Source organism: Chlamydotis macqueenii, chromosome 5, assembly GCF_036417535.1.
Source record: "Chlamydotis macqueenii isolate bChlMac1 chromosome 5, bChlMac1.mat, whole genome shotgun sequence".
In the NCBI taxonomy this organism is placed as follows: Eukaryota; Metazoa; Chordata; class Aves; order Otidiformes; family Otididae; genus Chlamydotis; species Chlamydotis macqueenii.
This window is the reverse complement of record NC_141560.1, coordinates 5,218,826-5,239,506: the sequence shown is the minus strand read 5'-3', so window position 1 is coordinate 5,239,506 and position 20,681 is coordinate 5,218,826. Positions and strand designations below refer to the sequence as shown.

The 20,681-nt window shown below is 46.5% G+C and overlaps 1 protein-coding gene across 2 annotated transcripts in view; it reads left to right on the top strand.

The window, feature by feature from the left end:
- Positions 1-1,813: 1,813 nt before the first annotated feature.
- SLC35F4 (solute carrier family 35 member F4) overlaps positions 1,814-20,681 on the top strand; it is a 127,599-nt gene continuing 108,731 nt past the window's right edge. For both annotated transcript variants that reach the window (XM_086748309.1, XM_086748308.1), the window contains exon 1: positions 1,814-1,916. In XM_086748309.1, coding sequence (XP_086604435.1) covers positions 1,814-1,916 — 103 coding nt within the window. The remainder of the gene's footprint in view (positions 1,917-20,681) is intronic.

Genomic DNA, 20,681 nt, shown 5'->3' with positions numbered 1-20,681 from the left:
AGATTCCACACAGCGCACCAGGCAAGTGATTTTTTCATCAACTGTGCTTCCCTAACTAGGACAGAGAATTTTAATCTTGCAGAAGGGGTTAGAGCCTTACCAGCTCCTACTGACCCAGCACCTCTCAAAGCCAACTTAGACATGGTCTGGCTCTCAGTTGCTTCTGTCCCACGGTTTGTGAAATCCTGGAGGGGTGCAGGGCTGCTTATAAAACTCCATGGATCAGAAGTAAAAAGAAAATGTCTGTTATCTTTTGGTGTAAATTCATGTAAATTCACCATGCAGGAATCTGTGCTTCTGTTGGACAAATAATAAAAAAAAATCTATACATTGAAAAACATTAAGAGTCACTAGTCTTGTTTCATAGCTCGCCTAAAACGGGAGGAAGAAGCTGTGAAATGAGTTATGCCTTGAATTCCTGAGTTATAGGTGGTTGATTTATCATGATTTGTAACTGCCCTTAGTATTACCTAGCAGCGTGGCAGAAGACAAGAAATCAAGATCAAAAGAGTATTTAATATCTTAAGTGCATTTATTATATCTGCATTTACACACCAGAAAACGCTGATCTTCAAGGTGCCGTGCGAACACTAACCAGCTAATGACTCCCCATGCAAAACCACAGCAACGGCTATTTTTAATACATCTATTATTTGTTTGGGCTCATAAAAGGCTGTTTTGTGCCATCAGCTTATTTAGCCAAGCGCGGAAGGGAGACGGATGAATGTGAAGAGAGGAGGAAGCAAGGGATATGAAATGGCTTGACTGGGTTCCCCATGCACCAGTTAATGGAAATGGCTGGACAGGAAAAGAGTAGCTGAGGGAAAGGTATGGAAGAGCCACAAAACAATGAAAGCACCGGATAGAAGTGAGTAGATTACTAGATAGAAATACATCTTGGAGGAAAACAGGCTCGTTAGGAATGATATCAGTCTGGCAGGGAAGCGCAACAAGGACCAGTAGCAGGAAAAGTCAAGCAATATGAAGCCTGATTGTTACCAACGAGTTACAAAGGTGAATTTCTCACCTTTTTTTTTTTTTTTTTTTTCAAACGCAGGCAAAGATTTTGAGGACGTCCTATGGACAGATTTCAGAGCAGATGTACAACCTGCCCGGCTGGCGAGGGGCTGATGTCCCTTCTCCTCTGAACCTCCCCGGACAGCAGGGCTGAGGCTGCTGTGCTGGGACAGGGCTGAAACCTTCCCCCGCCCCCACCCTCAGTCCTCCGAGGCCAGATTTGGCCTCTGCCCCTTCTCCGACATCTGTGGGGCAGCCCCCGGGAGGGCAGACCGGAGGATCCGGACCTGCGGGGTCTGTGGTTCGCAAGCACCGTTTCGGGACATCTTTCTCACCCCTGTCAAGCCCATGAGGGTACCAGGGCACGGGGAAGTGCCGACCCCCCTTCCTGCCGCAACCCGCAGCCCCCCCCCCCCCCCCCCCCCACCTCGCCTTTAAATAGCGACAGACGCGACCCCCCCTACCCTCTCCCGCACCGCCGCTTCCCGCCCGGGGCTGGGCGGGAAGGGAGCGGGGGTGGGGGTGCGGGGGGAGAGGCCGGGCTGGGTGCGGGCCCCCCCCCCCCCCGCCGCCGCGCTGCGGAGCCCGTCCTGCACCAGGCGGCGGAGTCAGAGCGAGCGCCCCGGCGGCACCGCGAGCTGCGGCGGCCGTGCCCGCACCGCCTTCCTCCCTCCCTCTCTCCCCTCCTCCTCCTCCTCCTCCTCTTCCTCCTCCTCCTCCTGCCAGCCCAGCCCGGTTCGGCTCGGCTCAGCTCGGCGTCCCGCCTGGCCGCCCCGCAGCGCGGCTCCCGCCTTCTATGGATGGGAAGGCAGCACCCAACGGCGTGGCCACCATCGAGGACAGGATCTTGCGGATCACGGGCTACTATGGATATTACCCGGGCTACTCCAGCCAGAAAAGTAAGGCGCCCTCCCTCCCTCCTCTCCCGGCCCTTGGGGGGGTGGGGTGTGTTAGCGGGGGGCTGCCCGTGCTTCCCCAAAACGTCCTCCCCACCCCAGAGCGGAGGCGGCGGGACCGGCGAGCCCGTGGGGCCGGTGGAGGAGCCCCGGTGGGGCGGGTGGGGGGGGCGGCGGCGTTCGGCAGCGGAACTTCGGCCCCCGTGGCTCCATCCCGGGAGGGGGCTGCGGGGAACCTTTCACTGCCATTCGGAGGTTTATTTTTTTATTTCCCCCCCTCCCCTGCCGCCCACCTCGGAGGGGTTTTCCTGAGCGGGCGCTGCGCAGCGGGAAAGTTTCGGTCCCGGTGGGCCCCCCCCCGCGGGCGACCGCCGCGGCGTGAAGCTCTTGGGTTGTTCATCTTCCTCACCAAACTAATTAGATTTTTCCAGAAAAGTGGGGAATTACCGAGGGGTTCTCCTTTGTGCCGTTTTAATACGAGACACTTGTGGTTTAGAGGTTTGGTGCTGGTTTTTTTTCTTGTTTTGTTTTGTGGTGGTTTTTTTTTTTTTTTCCTTAAACCGCTGAAATTAAAGCAGCTGGTCCTTGCAGAAAGTCGCTATTTTTGCTTTTGAAGTTTTAAATTAGGAGCAGCGGGTTTCTCTGAAATCGTGGCTGTCCCAGGGCTCTGTAGAGCTATTTAACGGGGAAAGTTAGGCTAATGAAAGAAATGATTCATTTTCACCACCCGGGAAATGGATGCGTGAGGGTTTTGTTGTCTAATAGTTGCTTTGCAGTTTGCAAAACCTATGGCATGCCACAGCTTAAAAAACAAAAGGGGAATGGAGGCAACGTGGGGCGAAAAAAAAAAAAAGTAAATGTAAAAAAAAAAACCCTACTTCAGTGAGGTGGGCACTAAGAAGCAGACTTTCTTCTGCATATTTAAACTCCCCCTCTGCTTTCCAGAAGCTACAGAGCTCCAGCTCTGTTAAAACAACAAACCAAAACACAGTTAATAAACTGCTAATATCAGACAAACGCATCTGTGGACTTTTTATGGCAGCGAGAGGAAAGGCATGCATTGAAATCATTAAAAACAAACAAACAAACGATTCCTCTGTGTAATGGTCAGCTGAAAAAGCAAACAGTCAAGCCCAGGGGTTTTGTTCAGCTGTTGCTGGTAGGATGCTAACGGCGTGGCAGGTGTTAGGATGGTTTGGGGAGGTCGGTTGGTTTGTCTGTAGGCAGAGGAGTTGGGAAGAAGCTCAGAACAGTCTGGAGGAATGGCTGCATGGCACTCCAGGGACTGTTTGAGTCTGAGCCAGGTGGGACCTGCGCCCCAAATTCTGCAGCAGCTCTGGAGGATCTCTACAGTGTGATTTACCAGAGAGGGGTGAGGATGCTGGCTTAATACTTTGTCGCAAGTTTGCTTCAGTGGCAGAATGCAGTTTTTCAGTCTGCAGCAACACTCCCACTCTCTATCAAAACGCAGACCTGAATTCAGCGTTGGCAATGCAAGTGGCTCTCCACGGGTGCATCGGGGAGGCCAGGAGAGGACCGCCTGGACAAGGAAAAGCTTTCTTAGTCCAGGACCAGGTTCTGCAAATGCTACAAATTGCATCTGCTTAAAATGAGATAAAGTGTGTCAGGAGAGGCCAAGGCTTTCACAAGTGCTGACTCTTCCGATTTTATTGCAAATGTCCTAGCCTTTTGTACCTTTGTAGATGGGGTGCTAAGGTAAAAAAAAAAAGTCATTAGTATCTCAGACTTTTACTGTTTGAAGAAAATAAGCAAGATTTGTGGTCATCATGCTTAAAGAGGAAAACTGGGAGCATGTAACCCAGAGGTATCCTGACACTCAAGTGCCCTCAGGTAAATGAAAGGCATGCACCCCTTCCAAGCTATGAATGCTTTTTAAAGCAGTCTCTTAAGTTTTGGAACCATCACCATAATTTTTGGACCACTTGCAGATGGCGAATGACTGCCTTATCCTTGTGGCTGTGTGTTTTGGGTTTATAAAGTGCTATAATGTGTTAGGATTTTCACAAAGATGGTTTGCCCCTTCAGGCCTCGTGAACATACAGCCTCTTGGTATGGAGGCAGCGAGAGTCGCTCTTGGAGGTCCTGGCTTGGAGACCTTACTCCGTTCCTGCGTCTAGGCTGAAATATCACCTTCAAGTGGTGTTGTTTCAGAGTGCTTTTGACAATTCTTCTGCTAGCTAATAGCTCAGCTACAGCACTGTCAGAATGTAAACACTCAAGGTGGGAAGTTTGCACAACTAATTATTAACGTACTTGATATCTCAGTTTATTTTGGCATGACTTTTTTCACTGCTATCCAAGTACAGTTTTAGCGCAACTGAACAACGGCCGTGCCTTTGGCTGGAGAGCAGCGTGCCGGTGGCATGCAGTGTCCTCACTTTCAGGTAGATTGCATCCCTGCCCTCTCCAGTGGCCTCAGGTCTGATGAGAGAGCTGGCCAGGCACCAGATGGGGATGTTATTTGGATGGTGACAGCCTGCTCATGGTCACCACCTTCCTTGAGGCTCCTCTTTGTCCCCAGCCTGCTGTGCCCAGGTAGGGATGCTCAGATTTCTCTTGATGATGAAGGGTGAACGCAGGGGGTGGGTGGCTGCTGTTTCGTTCACTCTTGGGGGGTTCCTGGAAAAAGGCAAATAAAGGCCCAAGGCTGTGTGAATTGAGCTGGTGATTCACATCCCTCCCTTAGTGGGTTGGCATGTATTCCGTGGTTTAACAGGAGATCATGCCTAGGTTTTTGTGTGCGCAGGGTAAGGGCTGGTCACAAATGGTCATGAAATCTGGTGTCAGAGATCTGTAGTGTTCAAGAGGTGTTATTACAAAGAACTGCAGTATTTTCTAGAGACTTTTGCTTCATCTTCTATATTTGTGTGCACTAACCTACTTCCGACTTGGGAGCGTGCGTGTGATGATTCTTCTGTTAATTTTAATTCAAGCACTTTTATAATTTATTCTTAAAAAAAAAAAAAAGCAGTTAGAGAAGGAAGATACCTCCTTTATTTCTCTGTAAGTTGTCTGATTAAGCAGAAGCATGTATTTTGGTCTGGTATTTACATCCATGTATGTTGCAAAAAACCCATATCCTGCAAAACAAGACAGAGGAACTGGAACAAGAGATGATGGGCTTTCCCCCCCTGCCTATTCCTGAGATGAAAAGGGCCCTTCCTGATCCCAGTCTTCCTGTATCTTTGGATGCATGGCTTGATCCTTCAAATCCTGCATTTAAAATGGACAGAGTGTGTATGAGGTCTCTTGTTCTGTGGGAAGGAAAAAAGGGGCTGTGTCTCCCTTCCAGTGAATTTCTTCAAAGTGACCCCATAATTTCCCAGGGCACGACACTGGTGTAGAACAGAGGCTTCAGCCTTTGACCTGGGGCTGCAGATGGTGCTCCCATGTTTGTGACCCCTTTGGCATCATGTTCCAATCTGTGCGCTTCCATTTGGTCTGATCCAACTTTTCCATCTGCATAAAGAGTGGCAAACCCTGTTTCCGCTCCTGATCTTTGCCGTAACTTCTCATTCTTCTCTAACTCTTTGCTGGTAATAATGTTTAGTGTCTCCAGTCTTAAGAGTATGTATGGGTTTTGGTGGTTTTGTTTTTTTTTTTTTTTTTTTTTCCCCTTTCTTTTTTGACTCTTTCCAACTGCCACTCCATCTGCCTTTCATCTCAGCACTGAAGGCTTTCTTACTTTCACACTACAAAGTTCCTCTCCTTCAAGTCTGTCCTAACACTTTTTCTGTGCCTTCCACTGAATTAAAACTGCTCCAGCCAAAGTTTCTCATTTCTAATCTTCATCAGCTTCACCAAGTCCACCTCCAAAGTGAAGCAGTTTCTGCCTGTGTGATGTCTTTTTGATGGAGCTCTTTTCACCATCCACGGAGTTTCTGTCTTGTCCTGGCTCTCAGCATTGCAGATCTGGCCCAGGTTGCCCAGAGAGGTGGTGGATGCCCCATCCCTGGAAACATTCCAGGCCAGGTTGGCCGGGGCTCTGAGCAACCTGATCTGGTTGGAGATGTCCCTGCTCCTTGCAGGGGGGTTGGACTGGATGGGCTTTGAAGGTCCCTTCCAACCCAAACCGTTCTGTGATTCTATGATTCTATCTGTGTTTCGTTAATGCTGTTTTCTCAGTCCTGGACAAGCACAGCTGTACTAAAAATGCACTGGCTGCACCAGCTCTTCACGTGGACCATCACCTTGTCTTTCTCATCATGCTTGGAGAGCTTCTCTCAATATGTGAAGCTTATTTCTACTGTTCTGGTGTCTCATTCACATCTGGAGGGTTTCATTCCCACCTCAGCAGGCCTTGAATGCCAACCTTCAGCAGGCACTTGCTGGAATTTTAAACATTTGTACATTGTCCCCTGCTGCTTCAAGCTCCCCTTCTCATAGAATCACAGAGTGGTTTGGATTGGAAGGGACCTTTAAAGGCCATCCAGTCCAACCCCCCTGCAAGGAGCAGGGACATCTTCGACTAGATCAGGTTGCTCATAGCGTTATCTAACCTTCTCCTCTCCTTCAGACTTGCCTTGAAACCCTGGAGTTGTGTGAGCTCCTCGAAGCAGAGGATGGCGTCTCCTGCCTGTGCAGCCTGTGCAGCTGTGTTCCTGGGCACACGGTGTGATCTTGGGTGACCACCCCTCTGGTGCGGCTGCGTGGCCAGATGTGTCTGCCAGGGAGCTGGAAAGTGCTTGGCACCTGGGAAGAAGTGCTGAACCTGACCTTAACCTTGGCACAGTTGCTGTAGAGAATAAGCTTTGTGCTTTCTCACTTCCCCAGAATAGCTCAAGCGAGGTTTTGTGGTTTGATTTGGCAAGTTAAGCCTCAAGTCAGCAATGAACTTGAGCATCTGCTTAAGTCTGAGCTTGCGCTAAGCCACTGGGCTTTGACGATGTGTTTAAAGTTAAGTCCATGCTTAATTGCTTTGCTTAATAAGACTGGGATTACAGGCGTGCTGAGCCAGCATCGGTGGCTTGGCAGTTCAGCTCTCCGAGCAGGGTGAAAGGCTGTGGAGGGGAAATCTTAACTCTGAAACATCGGAGGGAATGTTCTTCTGGTTATGACAGCAGCTGTGCCAGCAGCTCTGCTGCAGTACGAATCACATGGCAAACCCGGATCATCTCCCTGCTTGCTGAACGCCATGCCCTCCCGGTGGCTTGTCACTCCCAGCCGGAGGAACAAAGTCTCAGCCTGTTCACTGGAGGCACTCAGCTGCTTCTCCAGCAGTTCGCAGAGCCCTCGGATTCTCCGCGCGGAGCTCATGTAACGGGAGAGACCAGGAAGGGAGCAGTCGAGGAGAACTTTGAAATTTTTGGTGGGTGAGGCTTGTTTCACCGAGTTGTGTTTGAGGGGGTCTGGGATGGAGGCAGCGGTGTCTGGATCCGTGTGAGCTGAAGAAGTCTCCGGGCTGCTTCAGCTTGTCCCCATTGCGGCAGCTGCTCCCAGCAGTGCTTGAGTTGGGGATGTCCTGCTCCTTGCAGGGGGGTTGGACTAGATGACCCTTGAAGGTCCCTTCCAACCCTAACCATTCGATGATTCTATGACTCCAGATGCAGGTCTAGGCTGGAATAAGCTTTATTTCGAAGCCCTTCCCTTCCAGGCTGGACAGCGATTTTCCATAGGAGAGTTGTTCCCGGACCCTCATTTAGGGAGAGCATGCTCCAAGTCGGAGCTGGATTGCAGACTGTAGATGTAACAATCTCGTTTTCCCCACCGGCACGTGGATGTCATGGCATAGGATGCAGTCCTGTTCCAGTTGCTTCTCCTTGCACGCTTATATCTCAGGGGGAGAGAAGAAAAAAAAAAAAGTATGGCTGTGTCTTGGCACTGGTAGCAATAACTTATGAATTAATTTCTTTCAGTAAAAAAACATTTTATAAATACTCCTTTGCTCACTAATTTTGGCAAGACCAGGTATGTATTCTTTAATGGAGCAGGGCCAGGCTTTGTGCAGATTTGTGGTTGCGCTGGAAGGGACAGTATGGCTGGAGCATGGGACCTCCCCTTCCCTTGGGGACTCGAAGTGTTTTGGAGGATGAGGGGTCTCGTTAGCTGGCAGGAGAGGGAACTGGTTCAGTCCTCGGCCTTGTCAGGGAATGATTCGGTCTCTTTGGGTCAAATCCTTGGGGAGCCGAGCCGCGAAACTGCGAGTATTCCATGGCATGTGGGTGCAGTTCAGAATGACGGAGGGCAGCAGGGGTGAATTTAAATCCGCAAGGACACTGTGAGGACCAGGGCAACGGGGAACGTACCCTTGCGAGAGGGGACTGACAGCGCTTGGCTTGCGTAGGCTAGCCGATACGGGAACATGGCTGCTGCTCCAAATACATCTTAGGAGAATGAACAGTGAAATGTAGGAAAGAACAGTTATTTAAACTGAAACGGCATGCTGGCACACGGACAAATGGGTATGAACAGGCCATGAATAAATTAAGGCTGGAAATTAGCAGAAGGCTGAAATTAATGGCCAGAAAGTCTCTCCCAGTCTTATGTATCTAAATAAGAATTATTTCCCGAGCTTTAAAGATGCCTCATAAAGAAGTTTGCCAAGATTTTGAGAAAAATTACTCCTATTTGGCGGGGAAAATTGAGACGCTAAGGGAAGAGGGATGTTCATTTGCCAGCGATTGCGCAGAACAAGCCATAAAGTTTGATGGAGCGAGCTTTTCCTCTGCTGGTGACTGCACGGCAGGTCTTGCGCTGAGCCTGGCCTGGTGCTGGGGTTGGTGGAGGTGCTTTCAGTAACTTGATGGCTTTCTACATGAGATCTCTGCCTGCTTTTCAGTTTCTCTGCCCTCCCGTGCTTATTTGCTCCAGCCCTTCTCACAGAAAGGCTTCCGCACTGCCTGGCCCTCCGGGCGACGGCCGGTCCCTGCCTCGCGCTCCCGGGTGGCACGTCTCCCCGGCAGCCCGCTGCTTCCCCTCGCTCGCACCGATTCACCCGAGGTGGCTTTAAGCTCACGCAGCTTGCTGTTATCATGGCAGCATGGAGCTACATGCCACCTCCTGTCCTCCTTTTTCTAAAAGAGCTGCTGCTGCTTATAGCTCGTTAAGAAATGACCTGGGTATGGTGTGAAGTCCTGATGCTCTTCTGGAGTGCGCAGAGATGTCCTTCATTTTGACTGTCCTTCCATCACTCTTTCCCTTACGTTGTTTTCCCCATCCTCTCAGGCAAGCAGCTGCATATCTGATCCTGGTTAAATGTGGTAAAAATAATATTCCAAAGAGACAGATGGTCCTGAGCAAACTTCTATCCTTCCAAAGCTTGCATCCCTTTTTTAATGAGCAGTTTTAAAAGTTTGCCGTTATTTCTTCTGCACATTTGGAAATTAATGGGCTTTTGCTCAGCTGCCTGCATGGGAATTCACTCATGGAAATGAATTTGCGGCTTGCTGTTTGTTCAACAACTGGTGGCAGGAATTTTTTTCACACAGATGCTGCTGGATGATCACAATAATGAATAATGAAAATGCCTGGAAAAAATGTCGCTGTCTCTCTGTGGCGAATGTGCAAATAGGATGGAGGAAAAAAGTAAAGTGCTTAACTGACTGGTTAAATTATTCACCAAGTGGACCAGCTCTACTTAGTGAGACTGAAAAATCTTTTTTTTTTTTTCTTGCAGTCAGGTGAAGTAGGACTCCGTGGTGGCCTACAATTTGGGCTGGCCCTCTGCAGAATGGCCAATTTCACTGCACGAAGGTGGAACCTGCAATGTTATGCTTAACTGATACCTATGGTGTGGCTTACAGAGCGATGGCGGAGCTGTAAGGGAGAGCATCCCAGGCACTCTGAGTGGCAAGGGTGAATTTGTTCAAAGGCATGCCGTTTGCGTTCACGGGCTCCCAGCGTATCTGCCTCGCAAAGGCGAGATGACCTTTCTGTTGGTACTTCAAAACCGTATTGATTCTTCCTAGACTTCACTTGCAAATACTGTTGATAAAATGGACTTGCCCTTTCCTGCATTCAGTTGGGTGGTCCTGGAGCAGGGGAGTGAGAAAGGCGTCTCTGCTGTCCTTCTGTAGAGGCAAGGAAGGAGAAGCTGATTTGCCCTTGTTCTGGTTTCGTTACGAGCTAAGTCAAGGGAGCAAGATTCAGGTCTAGAGTGGAAGATGATGTTTCCTGCTATTCGTGGCAATCTTAAAGCTATTTCTTGTCTCAAAACTGTCCAGTTTGTTTTATCTGATGCAAGTAGAGCTGCCATGCCTGTTTTGAGTCCCGTGTGAGTTTTCCAAGTTAGCAGTTGGAGAGGATCCAGAGGAGGCCATGGAGATGATCAGAGGGCTGGAGCACCTCTGCTGTGAGGACAGGCTGAGAGAGTTGTGGCTGTTCAGCCTGGAGAAGAGAAGGCTTTGAGGAGACCTGATAGTGGCCTTCCAGTGCCTAAAGGGGGCTTACAGGAAAGACAGGGAGAAACTCTTCAGCAGGGCCTGTTGTGATAGGATGAGGGGCAATGGTTTCAAAATAAAGGGAGATAGATTTAGATTAGATATTAGGAAGAAATCTTTTACACTGAGGGTGGTAGAACACTGTCCCAGGTTTCCCAGAGAGGTGGTGGGTGCCCCATCCCTGGAAACATTCCAGGCCAGGTTGGCCGGGGCTCTGAGCAACCTGATCCGGTTGGAGATGTCCCTGCTCCTTGCAGGGGGTTGGACTGGATGGGCTTTGAAGGTCCCTTCCAACCCAAACCATTCTGTGATTCATTCTAATTACATATTTTCTGGGGTGGAAAGGAGAGGCAAGCACCAGCATGGCATTTCATGGGTTATTATGACTCCGCCAAAACAGTTCCACCAAATCCAGTACAGACCAGTCACAGACCTGGTAGTGACCTCTCCATCCAGAGTGAGAAAGAAATTGTAGCTTGAAGCCAACCCGGTGACTCTTCCAGTTTTATTCCTTCCTGCTTCAGGCATTTTATGCTTGCGTTATGGCTGGGAAGTGGCTGTTCACGGTGCTGGAGCAGTGTTGCTCGAGCAATTGCCTGCTGAAGCGGTATATGGCACAGCTTTCTCTTCCTGCAAAGGCTCAATCTTCTGGGGGATGCTTCTGATGAGGGCTAACACGCACATTTATTATTAATGGAGTAGTTGGAGATGCTGTGCACCTCGCTAAAAAATAGTTTCCTGTTGGGGACTGATTTTTCAAGTGATTCCTAGGAACACCACTGTGCAGGTCTGTTCCAGGTGATCAAATGTCGAAGGACAATACTGAAATAGCGTGCTGCTGTGCCTGTGTAGGAAGCAGAGTATGAAGCAGAGCGGGAACGCGTGTTCTCTGTCAGAGTGCTCTGAGACAGAAAAAGCGATTGTGTTAGTTCGCACGGTGTGATTTACATTCAGCATCTTGAAGTAAGATGGCATCGTTATTACAGTGCGCTTGATAGTGCAGTTGTAACAACTGTTTTCTTTTATATGTCTAAATCCTGGGATTTTGTAATCCTTCCTTAGACAAAGCTTGCCATGTGGACTTTGCAGCCTTGGAGTTGTGTGGGTGCAGACTGGGGTTTTTCTCTGCGGTACCAGAAATAACCTGTTGTGTGATACATTCCAGGGGCTAGAATTTGTAGCAGCTTGCGTGCAAGTGGGATGCATCGCCACGCTCCACTGAGGAAATTCTTCGATGCTGACAGTATGGATGGTAGGAAGGTGAACTCTTTGTGGTGTTTCTGTACCATGATTTGGACTTCTGCCTGAGGAGCACTGGTTCTACACATAAGAAAGCACTAAATTCTCAGTACTCAGTGAGGCTGCTAACGGAAAGAGCAGGTGGAAGATGATTGAGCATTTACCAGGAAGATGGAAAAGAGGAGCATATCTGATGAAGTTTCCTAATTTTCTATCAATACTTGCTTCTTTCCAGAGTAGGATGGAATGGGAAAAAGGTCAGGAATAATAGAATCAGAGAATGGTTAGGATTGGAAGGGACCTTCAAAGATCATCTAGTCCAACCCCCCTGCAAGGAGCAGGGACGTCTCCAACCAGATCAGGTTGCTCAGAGCCTCATCCAACCTGGCCTTGAACGTTTCCAGCGATGGGGCAAAACTTTAAACATTTTGAGAACATTTATTCTGAGAAAAAAGTTCAGACTGGTGAAATGTCTGCAGTATCACTAAAGAAGTGCCACTTTTCACATGCATTGAAAGAAGAACCTTGGAGGAAGGAACAAAAGACGTTTTTCAGCTGAAAAACATAGCTGAGCTGTTGCTGGTGTGCTGAGCCATATGTGTCCTGTCGAGGTGATTCATCCAGTACAAGGTCTGCCTTCTGTCACTCTTCTTGGGGGACCCTTTGGCAATGGGGATGGATTTATCTGAGCTTGTGCGCCACAGCTTGATGCTTGCAGGGAGCATTGGACAGACTTCAACGTGCAGTGAAGTGCACAGTTGTCATCTGACCTAGTGTCTTCATGGAGGCATGGGTCCAAGAATATGCCTTCTGAAGACCATCTGCTCTCGGATGCAGACCTGTCTGGCTGTTTGAGGGGTTGACTTAAAAGGCTGAGGTCGTACTTCATCTGTAGATGCACAGCGGCAGGCGAAAGCAGTGAAGAGGCTGCTTAAGTGGGTTTTTCCAAGGCATTCTGTTTGTTTCCACACGTTCAGTGCTGGAAAGGAGGTTAATTAGATCAAATTAGGGCAACTCTATTTCTAGTTAGGATCTGTGCAGCGTCTTTGTGCACGTCTGCTTTGAAGTGAATTCAGAGCAACTGTTTTGGGCATCCCTGTGAGGACTTAGGGAGGTCAGCTGGAAGAAAAGGTGTCTGTATGTGGGCAGACTCTAGAGAACTTGCTTAAACTTGGGTATTCACACTGTGCACAGATGAAGCACTGGCCTCTCTGAGAGCCAAAGTTTTGAAGGCAGATGCCTGGAAATACCGCTCTGGTGAGTGTGTGCACGTGGTTTAGCTGCAGTGCGCTCACATTTTATATGCGTGACTTTGAGAGGCACTTTTTTGAAAATGTGCCTCTTAATTATTATTGGCGTAAAACATTTATACGGTGTAGTGAAGCTTCATAGCACTTTGTGGAGATAAGACATTCCTGATGGTTTACTGCTTGAAGGAGGCAAACAAAATAGGAGGTACAGCTCCCGTATTTACCCTGTATAGGGGAATGGAGGGTAGAAGAAATCTCCCACTGTCACTGTGCACATTATTAACAGATGTTTGTTTTGATCTCTTATTTTAGCTGGGATCTCAGATTTGCCCTACAAATAATAGTAAGGAACATACCTCAGTTGTCTGGGTTCAGATTTACTTTAGTTCTAAAACTGCTCCCAGGTGTGGGATGTTCACAGCCGAGGATGTTTTTGGTTTAATTGCAGATGAAAGTTAAATCCCTTTTTTGGGATTTTTCTGATGAATGTAGCTCTGGAGAACAGCATCAAGGTTCTGATCATTTCCTCTGCCCTCTTTTTTTTTTTAACCACAGTGAAGCGGTCCTGATGATGTGTTTACCTGGCAAAAGATCACCTTAGATCAGGAAAATCCTCTGGTGGTTTCATGACTGGTGCCCTTCACATCCTCCCTGTGGGTGATGGATGGTGTGTGGCTGGTGGAACAAGTCATCCCATTTTGTTCACGTTCCCCAAATTTTTCTATTTCCCTACTTGGGACTGTGGACAGATGGTTTAGAACAGCCTGAATTGCTAAATATCCCTTATGCAGACAAAGAGGAGATTCATAGGTCTTCATTTGAGGGTTGTGGTCATTGTCTCCTCTCACATTCAGGTATTCAGAAGCAGGTCTCTCCTGAAGCCAGCCGGGATAACACAGTGCAGTTTGAACTGAGTATGCAGACACCGAGTCTTCCGCTGGGTTTACGCTTTTACTGGGTATTTCAGTGGCTTAAGCCATTCTCCTTGTTCTTGACTTTCCCTGCTCATCCTATCGGTCTCCCTTCCCTGCCTGTGTCTCTGGCATCGGGCTGGGCTTGTTGAAGGGAAGATCTGAAAGGAAATATATTTGGTGCCTTTGATGTGCAGAGCCTTTTTTTTTTATAGGCTATGAATAAAAATTGTGTCTGTGTATTCCCAAACTGAAGAATACACGATTGCTCTTCCCAGGCTCCCTCTGAGAGCAAGCTTTGACATCATTCATACTCTATAATTTATGGTATTTTTGTAGCAGTCTGTTAAGGTCTGGAGGAGAGTGAAACGGATGATTTAGGAAGGAAAGAATAGCCCTGTGCCTTGTGGTAGGTCTGTGAGTGAGCAAGCTCCTGCTCTTTGGAGCTGCTGATGGGTCTCTCTTTTATCATGGAATCATTTTTTTTAAAGATGATGTTGTTTTGCCTAATGTAAGTGCTTGCTCCTTGTCAAACACATCCTCGTATGCCCTGTTAGGACTTTGCACCTCATTCTGGGGTGTTTTAAAAGCAGATTACAGAACGTCTTGTAACTCGGCATCTGTTGATTTTTTTTTTTTTTTAACCTGGTTTCTTAAGGAAACAAGGCTTATGTGAACATCTTATCTCTGTCCCTGCTCCCTCCTCCTGTAACTTGTGAATCTGTTGAACAAATCCACACAAGCTTACCAGGAGTCAGAGTGCATGAAAGACATGGAACCCTGATGGACATTATAAAAGCCGGTGGCCAGCTAGAACAAGGGAGGCCGTTTGGTTCTCCCAGAGCGAGAAAGCTGTAGAACAAGCTCAATATGAGATGTACTGCATAAAACTTTTTGGGTTTGTTGTGCTTTAACTACAGTCCACAATTGAGTACCACACAGCTGCTCTATCACCCTCACCCTCCCCAGAGGATCGGGGAGAGAACTGGAGGGGGGAAAAAAAAAAAAGAGAAAGAAAACTCATGGGTTGAGATAAAGACAGTTTAGAATCATAGACTAGTTAGGGTTGGAAGGGACCTTTAAAAGTCATCTAGTTTACTAGAATAGCAAAGGAAAAGATAATTTGATGTGTATATGTGTGTGTGTATGTGTGTGTGTATATATATAAAATAATGATAATAAAAGAAAAAATAGGAATAATAATAATAAAACCAAATGATGCACAAGTTCTCACCACCTGATGACCGATACAACCTGTCCCAAGCAGCAATCACTAAATTAAAAAAAACAAACTCCTGTAAATAATCCTGGAACGATTCTGAACAGTGAGAGAAAAAGGAGAGCCAGCTCACTGGCACACCCCCACATAAGTGCTGAGCGTGAGGTTTCTGGCATGGAATACTCTCTTTGGCCAGTTTGGGTCAACTGTTCTGGCTGTATCCCTCCCGGCTTCCTGCACCTGCACGTTAGTGAAACCTGGGAAGCTGGACAGTGTCCTTGGTCTCTTTAGCAACAACTCGTAACATCAGTGTGCTTATTCACATTTTTCACATGCATAATCCAAAACACATCAGTTACTGAGAGGAAAATTAACTCCATCCCAGCAGAAACCAGAACAGAGTCTTATGAACGATGCATCCAGCTTCTGACAGTGGTCAACGGGAGATGTGCAGAGAAGAGTATATTGCAGGTTCCTGGTGTGTTTCCATCCTTTGTTGATCTGTGCCTTGGGAAGTTCTTGGAAGTATGCATATTTTAGTAGCTTTTGGTGGGTATTTCTTCTGTGAATTGGTCTAATTGCTTTTTAGAGACCAGAGAATCTGATCAGAAGACGCAATTCTGTAGGAAGGTGACTTGGTGCATTTTGCTGTTGTAGAATTGCTTTTCTCTGTTGTTGCTGATTCTTTGGGTGTGGTTCTTCAGCTGACGAATGAGGTCGCTCCCATGAAGTCTTGGATTTGGGTCCCCCCATCACCCCAATATGTGTGGAGACAGAGGAGGAGAAACAAAACAAACATTGACCTCTTTGGTGTGAATAAGCATCCCGTGAGGCTAACACATATTTTATTCCATAATTCCTTCCAGAACACAGATAAGATACTGGCCTGAGCGGAGGGGCACTGGCTCCAAACTGTTTGGCTGCTTCTCCAGGCTGTACTGGGATGCCAGAAGTCTCACGGGGTACACCTGCCTTTTTTTGGGACGCTGAGATGATGCAGTAAAAAAAACATGAAATGTTTCTACAGGACAGTTTCAGGTTTTGATCTGAAATTCAATGAACAAAAGGTTAATTTCCACAACCGTAGCTATTGGTAAAGGTCTGTAGAGCATCACAGACGATGACTGTGAATTCTTTGCAGCTTTAAAAATGGAGAGAATGTAGTTGTTTTATTAAGGCTACAGAAAATGTTATAAAATATTCATGATGATCATCTCTTCTTATTTGAAATAATAAATCCAAGGTTAATTTTGTACTTGCAGAAAACTGGTGGCTGACTGTTGGCTCTCTATTTCTTTGCTGGTGTAATGTAGAGATAATACTTAATATTTTATCTGCTTTGCAAGGCTGTTATTAGGCTCACAAATATGTCATGGTGCCCAGAGAAGGAAAACTAAGTTTCCTTCAGGTTAGTGAGATTTCTGCAGTCATTTCAGGTATCTTGGCTCCTTAAGAGCCCAGGAAAAGAAAATATTGCCGCGCAAGAGGGCTCATGTAAGGCATAAAAGTTTCTCTGATAGAAAATTTAGTACTCAGTGTAACTCTTAGCTTTATAAAAGGCAATGAAGAAATGCCAGCAGTTCTGTTTGTTTATTTTAAAGGCTGAGTTCCTAGAAATTATTTCTGTCACCTGTGCCATCCGTTGCGTTGCCAGGTATAACATTCCTGAGCTGTGTTGAAAATGAGAATTCAACATTGTGGTGACCACACTGAACAAGGAAAAATGCCCCAGGGTTTTATGAATAGGATTTAAAGCAACCATCCTATGGTTGTGTTTTACTGTTCTACTGTATGTGTTTTTGTTATTTACTTTTTTTTCCCCAAAGAAATGAACGCTAGTTTTTAATATTGCCATGTACCGACAACATGAAGCCTTTTCAGTCGCTGCTGCTGCGCAAAGTATTGTGAAGCCTGGCATCCCTTTGAAGAACTGTTCTTAGCCACTGCTGCTATTTTTATTTTTGAGTTGTTCTCTGCTAGAATTTTTTTTTTTATTTTGTCCTCACATGCCCTGAATTTTTGAAACACTTTCAGATCAGCTTACAACAAATCAATCGAGCTCTTGCCTCCTTCTGTTTTTCTCCCGTTCTTATTAACTTCTGCTGGACTGTGCCTCCGAAAATCAGGTTGAAGGATAGTTTGGTGGTTTCATTTTCCTTGAACTCAAAATATAGTCTTTAGAGAAATACCTGCCAGAAGGACTGACCTACAAAATCTATTAGCCTCTCCCCACTCGTGTGGAACTCATTTATGTAACGCTGCCGAATGGGAGGACTCTGCTTCGGAGGTAAAATACAAAATTCGGTCTTGCTTTCGTAAGCTTAAGTGCAGGGAAGTGCTGATAATGAGATAATGTTTGCAAATCTACAGAAGGTGGTTTATGAAGTTCTTCCCTGTTTTTAACTTACGGGTTTGCTGAGATTTCTTGAGGGCAAAGGCCATTTGATCAGGTTCAACACCCAAGTGCCAGCAGGGACTCTGGGCTGGCTCTTGACTTCTGGGAGCCTTGTAGGAAAAACCAGGCTTGAGAGCACTGCCGAGACAGATGCTGGAAGCTGTAAGTGAAACTAATTTCCTTATCCCATTTTTGTGCTTTTTAAACATAAACTGCCTAAGAAGGGCAAGTCGGGGGCTACGTGCGTGGAGTTGGGTTGAGTACTTGCAGTGCTGTTTCACTGTGCCATGCTGGGAGAGGGCTGGGCTGGAGCTGTCTGGTGGCCCTCTGCTGATGGGAACTGGGAAGGGACCCTTGCAACGGGGCAGCAAATTAGACCTGGCTTTCTCTGCTTCGGCAGAGGCTGCAGAGAAGCCGAGATAGAAACTGTGGTGCCATGGAAGCTCATAATAAGCCCTGTTGTGCGTGGTGGGCTTGGAATGGGGCCACAACTTGCTGGTGTCTATCTGTAGAAGACTGTGGATGTACCTGTAATTTCGGTACCGCTCTGAGAGAGTAGGATACAGAAAGAAGATGTTGAGGAGCAAGTGTGTCAGCATTTATCAGTTTCATCGCTGAATTTTGTAAACCTGTCCTTGTTACCAGTTGGAATGAAGAAGTTGTAGGTTAACTCTGATCGTGTGTAACTTGTCAGCTGTAGTGTGGCGGAGAGGGATATTGAGAACAGGGGAAGTAATTTTCAGGACATATCCAAGACAGAAATGTGTCTTACCTCTGTTTCTAGCAGAGTAAGAATTCAATGTAAGGACAGTCAGGATGAATAGTGACAGAAGTATAAACGGATGATTGAGAGTGCGTCGCTAGATGACTATAGATTTTATAAATTATTTTGTGATCTTTTGATTTTGATTGTTAAGGAGGTAATTAGCAACTTATTCACACTTCATAGCTTCTTTATAAGTGTGCCTTTAATGTGAAGTGTGGCTCAGTATCAGAAGCTTAGCTCTTTGTCCTCTGAAAGATCTTCCAGTGATGGAGATGCCAAGGCATCTGTGTCTGCTCCATCAGAGCAGAGAATTGCAAGAAGCAGCGAAAATAAAATGATGCATGTTTGGAGTGGATCAGGCGCGAAGGGCAACCAGCTCGTGAATTTGAACTTGCACTTGCTTGGCATTGATGTGTGAGATGAGCGGAGAAGAAAGTTCTGAGTTTTCCTCTTCAACCAATTTTGGGCATTTTGGCCATGGTGACGGTTCACTCAAACCTATGCCCTGTTGGATGAGTGAAGTTAAAGCTTAGCAGTGCCTATAACCTTCACTACATGAGGTTACGAAGTGGCTCATTTTATATCCAGCTGCTTTTCAATGCTTGGTCTAAGTGAGCAAGGAGCCACTCAGAGCTGGATGAACTGGGAATGCAGCCTTTGGTGCACATGTGGACCAGGGCTGGCCTTCGCCTCTCTGGGCTGGTGAAAGGATGCCTTAATCCTTCTGCCACAGCACCCTCTTCTTACAGCTGTCCTGACCCCATTTGATTTTGGGGGAGAAGGTTTCTAATTCCCTTTGACTTCTTTGAAAGTCATCATCATTGTCTTTTTGAAGAGAGATCTGAAAGCTGTGAATCCCTTCAGGGCCGTCCCCCAGAGAGCATTGGTGTTTCTAAAGATGGGGGGGGGGATGTGTCCCAGACACATTAATAAAGCTTCACATCATGAGCTGTCAGAAGGAGCTAACAGAATATATTTTGCCTGCGCTTTCTCTGACCTTCCATAATTGCCTCTGATTATTCTATTACAGCAGAACATTTTAAAGTAATTGTGGAGATTGGATGCAAACGTAAAACCACAACAGTAGTCCTAAAACTTTACAAAATCCTGGACAGGCATATAAATTGTGAGCCAGTCTGCTATGATCTTTCTCAAGTGCGATGTTACCCAGGCTGAATATTGATTTGCTCCTCAAATGAAGTTACTTGGTGAAGAGTGGTAGAACCTGACATGGTCTTTGTTTTTGCCATTGATCCAGATTCCAGAGTCAGGGGAAGCTTTGTCTGATTACAATGTTTGGGATCTGGCCACTTTTAAAGAATTTTTTTTTGGTGAGCTCCAAGGGTTGGGCAGTGATCATCTAATAAAAGGATCTCAGATCCTCCACCTGTCAGAGGTGTGGAGAAGTAACTAGTGTCTTAATGAGCAGGGTTACATATATCATTCTTAGTGGATACGTGTCTAATCCATTCTTAAAACGTCAGTAGTGGGGATTGCCCATCCTTCCAGGTGATCTGTTAATTCCTCATGGCTAAATCCTTCCTGGTGTAGTTCAGACCCAATCCTTGTTCTAGTCACCTTGTGACTAGTCTCTTCCTCTGCAGCAGTATCCTATAGATCTTAGGACCTTTTTTTCTTGTTTTCCTTTATCTTTACTAAGCAAACCAAATTCTTCTACTTATTCTGTATAGTCATACTTCCTAGAAATTTGCTTATCTTCTTTTTCTTCCGGTCTGTATCGAGTGACCTTGCACTTTTCTTAAAATCCAGTTCCTCAAATTGGACACAAGTCTTCAGTTGAGGTCTCACCAGTGCAGCCTTGCAGAGAAGTACTTTGTGCCCTTAGTGTGCAGTGGATTGTCCATTTCACTTCTGTTTCTAAATTTTTGACAGCAGTGGAACAAGTGATGCAGCTTCAGCTGAGCATTTCCTCTGGACTCACAGTGCTCTTCTAGAAAACTGGGGCCACTCCCCGAACTGTGTAGAGTTGATTCCACACTTAGGTGGGAGTAACCTTTCAGTTCTGCAAAAATCCTTTTTTTTTTTTTTTTTTTTTTCCAGGTGATTTCTCCAGGTTGTTAAAATCATTCCAGTTCTTTCTCCAACATACTTGCAGCCTTCCTGTTGAATATGATTTTAGACATAATGATTAAGCTTCCTCTTATGGAAATAACGCATGTTAAAGGACCCTCACTTAGCATCATTCTGTTTGACTGTGAGCCACTGATAGCAACCTCAGATTTGGCTCTTGAGCACTTTCCCACCCAGGAAATAATTTCCCTGGCTTGTGCTGGGCAGTATCAGCAGCTGTACTGGCATCAAGATCTGTAATGTCTCCTGTCCTTTGCTATTCACAAAGCCATTATTCTGTCACAGAGAGAGAAATGACATTAGTCTGATGGGATTTAGTGTTGACGAACCTCTGACTGTCGTTCTCCTGGTTTTCTTACGTGTAGCCTGTTGGATTATTTGTTCTGGTATTTTTATAAGAACGGAGGACACAGGCACCTATTATATCTGGCTACTCATATTTGTTTTTTATTCAAGTTTGTGCTTTTCCACTCTTTCAGAATTTCTTTTGCCTACTGA